Genomic DNA, 11,347 nt, shown 5'->3' with positions numbered 1-11,347 from the left:
CCTTGAAGCAGATGGGTGACAGCAGTAGACTATCAAACCGGCTGCAGCTAAGAACAGGAAGCAATAACCATGTCCATCAAGGCCATCAGGCACGTTTACAAAACAAATTTGACCAAACTGGCAAAAGACTTATCAGCATGCTAGAGTTTTTTTTCTTTCATAAGTTTAGATTGCAGTTAAAAACATTTTTCAACACAGTGTTAATGTGTCTAAATCTACTGTGGTGCCACTCTTGCCAGAGCCACTGGGTAACTAACATAAGTTCCTTATTCAGTTTCTCCTCTCACTTAAATGGGATGTATCCAATAGTGAGAACACCTCTGAAATGGATCTCCTTTGAAAAAAGATAACATTTAATTTTGCTTAAACACAGTATAATTTGCACTTGATTAAAGGTTTTGAAGCAGTCTCTTAGCAGTCTTCACATATGGAACTTAAAATGTTTTCCCTTCAGTGGGGAAAAAAGAAATTCAGTGGTTGAATATTTAGAACATCTTTATTTGGATGAAGTGTTGGGCTGTTTTGACTTGCACATCACATTTTACAACAGGGTCACATTGGGGCTTCTGGTGAAATGGTAAACAGCCTGCAGTGAGGTAACAGGAACCGCACGATATGAAGTGAGCAGCAGGACGGGTCTCCACGGCGCACACTCGCACCCTCTGAAATCCACAACCACTTTAAGCTGTACAGCATGCAATGCCTCTATATATGATAAAACTTGAATATCTACAAGGTGATCGGTCACACGGGACGCTTCTTTATCATCACTTGCACACCATGTGTAAACATATTCATTGTAATATTTGCTTAATTTGTTAGAGACTGCTTTGGTCTCACTTGTGTATTATACCGAACAGCACTTTGATCCCTGTACACATCTGGAAACACTCAGAACTAATCATCACGACGTGGACACAAAAAAAGAAACAAAGAACTTTCATCGCTGACGTAAAGACACGCAGACGTGGCCAGAGAGGCACAGAATAAATAAAAGGATTAGTGAAGTCGGTGGCCTGTAATGTTCCTCACTCAAACAGCAGATCTTCATCCGCCTCCTCTGTCAGCATGTTGGCGGGCTCAGCGATGGGTCCCAGAGCAGCTAAACGGGCGGCTATTTCCAACTCTGTCCTTTCCCTTAGCTGCTTCTTCTTCTCTTGGATCTTCTTCAGTCTGGCAAAGCAGAGAACATTCTGTGTTATAACCAAAAGTTGAGGATTGGGCAGTCTGGTTTTGGACTTAAGTTGCTGGGGTAGTGACAGAATGAATTCGGAGCTGTGGACAGCCAGTTGGAACAAGAATATCTAATAAACATGCAAAAGATGCCTCCTGATAAGTTTTTTTTTTAGGTTTATGCACTAAAACCTTCACGAGGCAGACAGAAAACATCATCACCTGTAAAACTCCTCTCGCTCCCTCTCATCCAGCTCTGTGATGATGTAGGTGAGGGTGCGATCAATCCTGGGAATAATCACTGCAAAGCGGATTCAAAATTATTTTACCTGCACCAACCCTTTTTTTTTTTATTTAAAAAATTAATTAATAGATAAATGTATTAATAAAAGGTTGCAGTTGAATGTTAAGTGTGTTTACCGTGCTCGATGGCGTTCACACGGCGGTTGGTGATCTTTATGGCTTCATCCAGAGTGACAAAAGATGTCTGCAAACCAAAATTGAGCAATTTTTTCCACTTAAACTTCAGCTTTTCTAGAGTATAGATTACATTTTATCTGCATCTTTAATCCACACAGGCTCAGTGTACGAATGTATCCTTTGTGGTAATGTTGTAGTGATATGCCACACAGCAGGAATACACAAACTATAGCGGGAGACGCTACCCCTTTGTTTTCACGAGTTGTTTTGGTCATTTAGGATGTGAGCCTTTGATTATACACTCACATTGTGCACAGTTACATTTGAGATCATCAATACAATTTTAGTTTCAATGAGGGACGTTACATTGTGCTTTTTTCAATGACAATACCACTGGGGGGAAAAAACCCTAACTATAAAGCATGCTTTTAATATGTAACAGCGCCTCCTACCTGTAAGGAGGCCAACTCCACAAGCAGCTCCACAGCTCTGGCATAGTTCCTCTTCAACCTCGAGAGCTGCTCTCCTCCTCTCGCCAAACCGGTGAGCTCATAACCTGACAGACACAAACACATCGTGGGGTGAGCGCTCTCTGCGATTCCCTTCAAACCCGATGTAGAGTTACACCAAACTCAGACGTGTGACTGGACTTACTGTCTCCGCCTTCTTGGTAGTGTTCGAATACTGGAAGGGTGACACCTAAAAGAAGAAAAGCAGCAGATATTTTAAACAAAACAAAACAAAAAAAATGATTAAAAATGAGAAAATATTTTTTGATGCTAACCTGCCACATTATCTTTCTTGGCTCTGACCTTCACCTGGGCTTTGTTAACATTCTGGATTACAGTTGTGCTGTAGGCCAAAAACAACAGATGGAAGTTGCTTGTGTATCTGCACCAGAACACAACATCACGTCGCTGACACGTTATTCTCATTCTTACCTGAAGTCTCCTGCAGCAAATTTAGCTTCAGCCAAAGAGAAGGCAGCCTCCCTCATCACCTCTCCCATCTTGGTTTTAGTCTAAAAGTATAAATAAACACACTTTTGGGAAACATGTAGCTGAAAGCCTTCAGGAAGATTTTATTTCATGAGGTTTTGATTCAGACTGGCTGTAATTTGTTAGTTTATAACAATGAAGGTACCCAATTAATTACTATAGAAACACCTCTTAGTATCAGATTAATTGAGCATTATCATGAGCTACAGCCTCCAACCAAAGATCATGATGTATGAATAAAGTATTTGTTGCATCATCGGTTCTTTTGACCACATTAGGACCAAAAACGAAGGCTCATTTTAAACTGACTTCAATAATTTTGCGAAGGATCTGACGGAAGCGCATGGAGAGGGCATCGGACTTCTTTTTGAGCAGGTTGCGGCCGGTCTGTGCTCCCTTCAGCCGAGCCTTCATGATGGTCTGAGCCCTGCAAATCCAGAGAAAACCCACATATTTTTAACACTATTTGAATCAGATGGTTAAATTAGGGGTAAAATGACACAACCAAGTTTCATTCATTTCATCTCCTTGTCATGTTTTCACTCAGACCTTAGGCCATCCCAAGGTCTCTGTCTCTCTTCTCTGGTAGTTGATACCCTCACCCCAGTTTTTTTTTTTTTTTTTTTTTTTTAAACCGGCAGATTTTCCTCTTTTCTCTCTCGACCTCTATGCTTGTTAAAGCTCTTTTTTTAAAAATGGATTTGCTTCTTATTTTCCCCATTTCATATACTGGTTCAATGGGTCATCTCTGAAGGACAGGAACAGCCTTAATAGCATTATTAAAGTCTTATACTCCAAGAGTACCAAGTCCAAAGAAACGTGTAGTTCAGAAAGAAAAGGGTCTTATTAATCAAGGTGGCCACATTCTCTCTAGTGAGTTTATTTCAATGCCCTCAGGTCAGGGCTATCCTGCGCCCATGAAGCGGAAAAAAACCCACTACTGAAACTCCTCTGTTCCCTCTTCTACCAGGCTACTAAATGCTAATTGTCAAGAGTAGTAGTTTGTTCTGGAGCACCAGTGTGGTTCACTGGTTTTAGCAGGAAAACCTGTATATTATAGGGCTATAGTGTGGAGGCCTGGGTTGTAATTCATCCAGCCATTTGCTAGCTTACCTTAAAAATGAATAAGTAGTAGTATCTGTTCGTCTCTTTCATCTAGCTAATATATAAGTCCATGTGTTGTAGTTCTGGTGGGAGACCTTACAATGAGCTGCTGACAAGTTGAATTTTATCTGCTAAATGGCTAAGTAGTTGTAACTCACTTGTCATTGACTCTTCATTGACTTTTCATTTAAATTATCATGACTGATAACTTTCAATTTAAATAAAGGCTGAATAAGATTTTCCAAATCAGAATCTTTCCCCAGCTCTTTCCAGACTTGAGCAGGTGACTCATATGCTGCCTTAGGCCTGTGTTGGAATTTAACATGGCTCCATAGTGTAAAGGTTAGAGATCCCTGGAGTAAGACCAGTTAAATATGGGGATCCATCTTCTGTGGATCCCTCTTTGTGAATAAGGGAGCAGCCGAAAATATACAGCCATCAACATTCAAGCCCACTTTTGTGTCACATTACTCACAGATTGTTACATGTTAGATTGTTAACGATGTCATCCTGATCGTCTATAATATAAATTTACTTTTGTTGCTCTATGCTGTACAACATCTGCTGAATCCCTTCCCATCATGGAAGAGAGATCCCATTAATTTTCCTGAGATTTCTTCTGTTTTTCACCATTTCAGAATTTTAGAAATTTTCAAAAATTTCAGATTTTTTTTCAGGAGATCTTATCTGATCCAAGAGTCTACGGACAGAAGGTGTCACATGCTGTGATTTGTGTAATAGCGTTATTTTTAAAACAAGGTAAGGAACAACACAATCTGCACCACTCCTCTACATACACAGCTCACTGATATTTGCACCCAGGACCTGATAAAAGGGTCAAACCTCGGTGTTTTACAGTTTCAGTAGTCCTAAATGTAATATAACTGGAAGCAGGTGAAATTAGATTAAAATGAAGTCTCTCCGACTGACAGCTCACACTTGGATAACGTTAGAAATATCACATGACAGCAGCAGGATTCTTCCTCTTTTAAACGGTAACCTTGGCACAAAACAAAACGGCGATCCCTGCTTTTCAAATGCATGCAGAAAATTATCCACAACTTTCATAAATAAAAGCAAATATGTCAACAAAACAGTGGTATATGAGCTTTAACGAAGCTACATTGCTTTAGCAACTAGCCATCGCACAAGCTGCTTACATTCTGGAGGGGAATATGTCGATCCTGTCTTTTCCAGACATCTTTCCGTTTTTTGTCGATTACTGAGATTTTCAGTTCACTCCCGCTTCCCTAAATCAACACTACAACTTTAGCTCGAATCCTGAATTATTAATCTAGACATATAACAGCTAAAATCTTGCTCTTCGTGTAGGATTAGAAGAGCAGATCGAGTTGACGGTCGTGATCTTGTCGGCGATGATCAGCTGGCCCTCCGCGTCATGTGACCAAAGAACCAAACTCGTTCTGCACATGCGCCAGTGTGGAAGGTCCCTACGATCTTTTCCGGGTCGACAAATTAGCACACCCATGAATGTGAGCTAGCGGGCCCGAGTTACTCATTAAAAAAAAAAAAAACACCAGAAAGAAAACCGAATCTGACATTTAAACAAAGTCAACACGGAACATTCAGGCGCGTCGTTCTGTAACCTTATGACACAGGTGAGTTTGTTTTATGAAGATGTCGTTTGGCGGGGACTGGGGAACGATCGGAACTGGCAGATAGCCGGCTAACAGCTTAGCCTGCGTGTGCCGCATGTGAGCTGGGCACCGGGTTATTAGCTGGGAAGCTAACTGATGTTGAAAGAAAGCGTTTCTGCGCTTGAATGAACATTCTTCTCGTGGTTTTAAATGTGATAACTAGGAAGTCATACAGTCGCTGGTAACACGTACTAAATATTTGGTAAGCAGCTTTTTGTGTCCATATTTTGTCGCCGATTCTGTCTTTTAAACAGTAAGTGATTTTTCTGCGATGATGATGCGTTACATCAGTCCATTCACAGCAACAGGAGAAAACGACAAATGGCAGAAGTTTGTTTCATTTCGCTGCTTTTATTTTATGTCCTGGATATTTTTATAAGCTAAACCTGGGCATTGGATTTTGTTCGGTGGGAAAACAGAGAAACACACATAAGTGGCTCCATTCAAACATCCTGAGACTTTTCGTTTAATATTGAAGGTATCTCTCTATTTTGTCCACACCTTTCTTGATAGTAGACTAAGGATTAGAGAGAAAACATCTGTATGGCCAAAGTCTTCTTATAGGTTAAAGCCTCTAAAAATGACCACAGCTAATATTTTAAAATCTGAGTAAAATAGAAAAAGTGATATTTTTCATTACAGTGTTCTTCCATAAAGGAATGTCTTTACTGGTAGCTGAGTTTACAGGCACTGCAGTGTATAGTTGAAATACTCTGATGTAGAAAGGGGTTGATGTTAATTGGCTGACTGCAGCATTTTACACCCAACAGATTGTTATTCAAACTCAGAGTACTTGTGGTTGCTGACATTGTGTCCCAATTGCCTGTCTGTGGCCTGCATAACCATGATATCACATCAAGGTGGTTATCATCTTGATGTGATATCAACTCTCAAAGAAATGGACTAGCCATATACTAGCCCAGATAGTGGGTCCTGGAAGATGAGCCAACTCTGACCCACCAAAGAGGCATGGTATTTGTAAATGGGCTGTATTTGTATAGCGCTTTACTAGTCCCTAAGGACCCCAAAGCGCTTTACACATTCAGTCATCCACCCATTCACACACATTCACACACTGGACTATCACTAGGAGATGATTTATATGTAAATGTTAAACAGAAGCAGAAGATACTAGAGTTTAAAGACAACAATCAGGAGTGATGAGATCAAAGAATGGGAAAACAACGGTGATAGGATCTAAGGGTCAAACACTCCAGGGGGTAGGCTGCTGTCCTCAGGTTACAGGGACTACAGGATGTTAAAAGCAAAAGATTTGGGGAATAGCAAGGCTGTCCCCTTATTTGTCATCTCAGTCTAGCTACAAGTGCAGTTACATGAGAGAGTTTGCATTAGCAGCATCCAATCGGTCATAAACCTGGATAAGCCTACTGCCAGCAGGGACGTTGATTTTAAAGAGGAGACAACTGTGATATTAGAAGAATATAAAGTGGTCATACACATAATACAGGCCGACAGCAGCACGGCTGCTGCAGACCAGTCAGCGGTATGAGTGTTTGTAACAGAAAAATGTTCAGGAGATCTTGAATGGAATGATGACGCTGTTTCAAGGAGAGTTTGTTTGGTCATTAGGCAGTGATTTCATACAAGCTAATCTAGAAGTTAACACGGTGATGTGCCCTGGTAACAAGGGATTTGTGCTTCTGTGTTGAAAGCCTATGTTGTAACCTGACATGTAATTAGACATCGTGTGGACGCAGCCCACAACTATTACGATTGTTCTGTATTTTTGAGTCCTCTTGTGCATTTCTGTCTACTTTTTCACAGCATAGTTTGTATTTTATTAGTGAGAGAATAATAATCATTGGCTCTATAATTTGTGGCTGACCCCACATATAAAACACTGATTCACAACCATTAAGTAATTAACACGTAATAGACCATACACAAGCATGAATGGGTCATGGGTCCTTTACTTAGGTTACATTGTAGGTGCTGTAGGTGACTGCTCCCTTTAGGGGTCACCACACCAGATCCTCTCATTCTGTCTCTAGCATCTGCTCTGACACGTGCTCTGCATGTCTCTTTCACTACATCTAAAAGGAGGATTGTCAGAGGGATGGTGTGACAGATTATTCACAAATCACTATGATTGAGATTAAAAAAGACAAAGAAAACCAGAATGAAATAATTTATACATGGTTCTCTGCTAATTTAATGTTGAGCTTTGATTGTGTTTAGTTGTGGGACTTGTTTTTAAACAACCTTTGGTGAAAACTGAAGCAGTGGAGGCAGAGATGCTAGTTACAAGTTATTGACTATTTTTTTTATTAACTAGAATAAAAACTGTATTTATTAGTACCGAAACACCAAGTTACAGGCCGAGCAGCACTTTTCACAGTGTTTAAAACTGCAAAGTGAAGATTTGTGCCATGACTTGCAGACGTTAAGCTCCCCCTGTCTTCTTAACTGTTTCTGACCTCACAGCAATGCCGGGGCTCAGCTGTCGATTTTACCAGCACCGGTTCCCAGAGGTGGAGGATGTCGTGATGGTGAACGTGAGGTCCATCGCTGAGATGGGTGCTTACGTCAGCCTTTTGGAGTACAACAACATCGAGGGCATGATCCTCTTGAGCGAGCTGTCGCGTCGACGTATCCGCTCCATCAACAAGCTCATCCGCATAGGCCGCAACGAGTGCGTGGTCGTCATCCGAGTAGACAAAGAGAAGGGTGAGTGTAGATTAGTATAGTTGAAACTGGCGGTGTGTCGGATCTGCAGGGCAGTGGTGGAATAAAAACCATATGAAATGAGATCTTTTTGTGTGGTCCACATTTCCTTTTTTGAATTGAAGCTAGAGGTGTTATTCTGTGACATCAGGTGGACTGAGACAGGCTGTGGTTGGTAATATGATCAATAACTTGCATTATGTTATAGCATTCACCAGTTTAATGTCAGGACAGTCTCACATGACACACAGAATATCTCATTTGGAATAATTAAAGGGGACCTGATGAGGTCACCATATGTATGAGTAATTCCTGAAGCTCAGGCTTCAGGCTGCTTTTTAATGCACCGTTTCAGACCCTTCTTGTGCTTTCGGCTCTGTGTGATGTCACTAGAAGGTGATATCTTTATCTGTTCAAAAGTTCTGTGGGAACTGCAGCTCCACCCACCAGCAGCAGCCCAATCAGATGCAAGTTTGCCTTAAACAGCTTGTCTGAGAGAGTGGGTGAACTGAGGCTCGTTATAAGATGAATGAAGATGATGATTTTTGAGTTTATAACACATCGGCATATTTCATACATTCAAAAAAAAAAAAAAAAAAAAAAGGAAAAACAAAACTGACATGAATTAAGCATGAGCACTTTGAACTGAGTTACTGAACTGGACATTTTCTGCTAATCGCAAAATATGCAGCTCATCTGACTCGTATTACGTGGCTATTTTCTTTATATAGATAGTTGTGCAGATTTGACAGGTGATCCATGTACCGACACTCGAGTAGAGACACAGGATGGAAATGCAAAGGTGGTAATGAGGAAATAAAGACGAGCACATTTTGAAACTTAGACCAGCAAGTGGCCATCGAATCCCTCCCTGTTAGTTAATCGTATCATTCCTAATCGTAAGAAACTACTTGCTGCACTAAAACAGCTTTTTTTACATTCCTTCTGTTTTCTTCTCAGGATACATTGATTTATCAAAAAGAAGAGTTTCGCCAGAGGAGGCCATCAAGTGTGAGGATAAATTCACCAAATCTAAAACTGTAAGTTGGTCAGGTGCTTTTTATCTGTCTCGGTCATTTTGGTGCAAGTTGCCCAGCCTGGAGAGGACTTCCTTGTCTTGTGTAAAGTTAAGGTAGATGGAACTTGCCTTTGAGCCTTGTTGTGGTCAAAGTAGTGGTCATTTGGTTCAGGCGTTCATTATAATATTGTGAGACAAGTGAGACGTGTATTTGTAAGAAATTGTAAATGTCTATCTTGTTTGTTTGCGCTGAGCTGATTTTGAAAGTGCTTGCAGGTTTACAGCATCCTGCGACACGTGGCAGAGGTGTTGGAGTACAGTAAGGACGAGCAGCTAGAGAGCTTGTACCAGCGCACCGCATGGGTCTTCGACGAGAAATACAAGCGGCCAGGATACGGCGCTTATGATGTCTTCAAACAGGCTGTATCGTAAGTTCTCATTTCAGCAACTCTTATTAAAATGAAACACAGGTTGTTCAGTGTGTGCACACATTTACATGTTGATGGCTTTCTGCAGAGATCCTGCTATTCTGGATGGCCTGGATTTAACAGAGGAGGAGAGGAATGTGTTGATTGATAACATCAACAGGCGACTCACTCCACAGGCTGTCAAAATCAGAGCAGGTGACTGTTTACTCACAGTGTTTCTCAGTTGGACTTAGGAATAAATTAGAAATGTGAAGATAACCTCCTCTACCTCGTGCAGACATTGAAGTGGCGTGCTATGGTTACGAGGGGATCGACGCCGTGAAAGAAGCTCTGAGGGCTGGGCTGGGCTGCTCCACAGAGGCCATGCCCATCAAGGTAATCCTTCTCTCTTCCATCAAGAAGTAAAAAGTCTCTAGCTGTAGGCTCTACTTGGATCTGTCTCTCATGGTGTTTACCTTCTACAGATCAACCTGATCGCTCCCCCTCGCTATGTGATGACGACGACCACCCTGGAGCGCACAGAGGGCCTCTCTGTCCTCAACCAGGCCATGGCTGCTATCAAGGAGAAGATTGAAGAGAAGAGGGGCGTGTTTAATATCCAGATGGAGGTGAATGATTTCTTTCTTTCTTCTTTTTTTTTTTTCATGATCATGTTTGTCTTGGCATGATCATGCAGCACGGTGGCAAGCACTGTTGCCGCACAGCAAGAAGGTCCTGAGTTCAATTCCAACATCAGGCCGGGGTCTTTCTGTGTGGAGTTTGCGTGGGTTCCCTCCGGGTACTCCGGCTTCCTCCCACCGTCCAAAGACATGCAGCTTGTGGGGATAGGTTAATTGGATAATCCAAATTGCCACTAGGTGTGAATGTGTAAATGAATGTGAGTGCGAATGGTTGTCTGTCCCTGTGTGTTGGCCCTGCGACAGACTGGCGACCTGTCCAGGGTGTACCTCTCGCCCTATGACAGCTGGGATAGGCTCCAGCGCCCCCCGCGACCCTGAAAAGGAGAAGCGGAAGCAAATGGATGGATGGACATGTTTGTCTTTAGCTCATCTGCCTATACTGTAAACTTTGTCCTGCAGCCTAAGGTGGTGACGGACACGGATGAGACAGAGCTCGCCCGGCAGCTGGAGAGGTTAGAGCGCGAGAACGCCGAGGTGGATGGAGACGACGACGCTGAGGAGATGGAGGCCAAAGCAGAGGATTAAGAGTCGGTCCTCTTTGGAAAGCTGGTGGGGAGAAAAGCATCAAAGGAGGAAAGAAGAAAAATAAACGTGGACAGACCTGGCCTCAGTCACCCAGTCCAACAGATGTTAACTTTCACATTGCAACCATTAACTGGTGTTACTATTTTTATTGGCAACATCCCAGTTTGTTCAAGAGAGGTTTGTCTCAGAAGAAGGTAACTGAAACGCGGTCTTTTTAACCAGACACGGACACAAGGATGGTTAAATTACAAGTTAAACATCACTTATAGTTTTTATTTTAAAGTACCCCATTTGATTAAATAACTCTAAGACAAGAAAAGCTGTTTTCAAGCTGTGGCCTTTCATTTTACCTCTTGCTTTAAGAGCCCGGTGTCTTCAGTATCCACGCCGCTTTATCTCCGGCTGCTTGCTGGATGTGACTGACTGAAGGGGAAACGCATATGCTTCGTCTGTCTCTACACCGGCCAGCGGTGACTTTATGTGCTGATTCTCTTCCAGTTAAAGGGTTTTTACTGGCTCTTGTTTAGCTCCCATCGTATCAATAAAGATCTGGAAGTTTTGATCTCAATGCCTTTTTGTCAGTTTAATTAAATTGTTCCACCAACAAGAAATAACATTTATTCTCCCAAAAAGCAGCAATTATTGGATGAATTAAAGG

At 41.8% G+C, this 11,347-nt stretch overlaps 2 protein-coding genes across 3 annotated transcripts; one reads left to right on the top strand and one right to left on the bottom strand.

The window, feature by feature from the left end:
• Window positions 1–477: 477 nt before the first annotated feature.
• Window positions 478–5,111, bottom strand: atp6v1d (ATPase H+ transporting V1 subunit D). The gene is made up of 9 exons (XM_086264573.1): window positions 4,856–5,111; window positions 2,901–3,018; window positions 2,535–2,614; window positions 2,378–2,445; window positions 2,248–2,292; window positions 2,046–2,149; window positions 1,594–1,660; window positions 1,396–1,474; window positions 478–1,173 (listed from the first exon to the last, which is right to left on the bottom strand). The coding sequence occupies exons 1-9, from the start codon at window positions 4,894–4,896 to the stop codon at window positions 1,029–1,031; spliced, it is 747 nt and encodes a 248-aa protein (XP_086120699.1). The 5' UTR covers window positions 4,897–5,111; the 3' UTR covers window positions 478–1,028.
• A 23-nt stretch (window positions 5,112–5,134) lies between these two features.
• Window positions 5,135–11,257, top strand: eif2s1b (eukaryotic translation initiation factor 2, subunit 1 alpha b). 2 transcript variants are annotated; one of them, XM_086264571.1, is made up of 8 exons: window positions 5,135–5,314; window positions 7,799–8,041; window positions 8,999–9,078; window positions 9,333–9,484; window positions 9,573–9,679; window positions 9,762–9,859; window positions 9,949–10,092; window positions 10,564–11,257. In XM_086264571.1, the coding sequence occupies exons 2-8, from the start codon at window positions 7,801–7,803 to the stop codon at window positions 10,687–10,689; spliced, it is 948 nt and encodes a 315-aa protein (XP_086120697.1). In that variant the 5' UTR covers window positions 5,135–5,314; window positions 7,799–7,800; the 3' UTR covers window positions 10,690–11,257. The 2 variants fall into 2 exon arrangements, with proteins under 2 accessions (XP_086120697.1, XP_086120698.1); XM_086264572.1 differs by lacking the exon at window positions 5,135–5,314 and adding an exon at window positions 5,406–5,555.
• Window positions 11,258–11,347: the final 90 nt, after the last annotated feature.

This window comes from Aulonocara sp. 'chitande type north' Nkhata Bay, linkage group LG15, assembly GCF_057382095.1.
Source record: "Aulonocara sp. 'chitande type north' Nkhata Bay isolate Kocher_YH1m ecotype deep benthic linkage group LG15, A_spYH_male_GT1.1, whole genome shotgun sequence".
In the NCBI taxonomy this organism is placed as follows: domain Eukaryota; kingdom Metazoa; phylum Chordata; class Actinopteri; order Cichliformes; family Cichlidae; genus Aulonocara; species Aulonocara sp. 'chitande type north' Nkhata Bay.
Note: the sequence above shows the minus strand (reverse complement) of the source record. Positions and strands in the feature narration are given on the sequence as shown.

Excerpts from the sequence above, each read along its gene's own strand:
- atp6v1d (XM_086264573.1), bottom strand. The coding sequence starts at position 4,896 with ATGTCTGGAAAAGACAGGATCGACATATTCCCCTCCAGAAT. Across the intron at positions 2,615-2,900 it reads TCCTTCGCAAAATTATTGAA|ACTAAAACCAAGATGGGAGA; the intron begins GTCAGTTTAAAA and ends TTATACTTTTAG. Across the intron at positions 1,174-1,395 it reads GAGCGAGAGGAGTTTTACAG|ACTGAAGAAGATCCAAGAGA; the intron begins GTGATGATGTTT and ends CTGCTTTGCCAG.
- eif2s1b (XM_086264571.1), top strand. The coding sequence starts at position 7,801 with ATGCCGGGGCTCAGCTGTCGATTTTACCAGCACCGGTTCCCAGAGGTG. Across the intron at positions 8,042-8,998 it reads CCGAGTAGACAAAGAGAAGG|GATACATTGATTTATCAAAA; the intron begins GTGAGTGTAGAT and ends TTTTCTTCTCAG. Across the intron at positions 9,079-9,332 it reads AATTCACCAAATCTAAAACT|GTTTACAGCATCCTGCGACA; the intron begins GTAAGTTGGTCA and ends AAGTGCTTGCAG.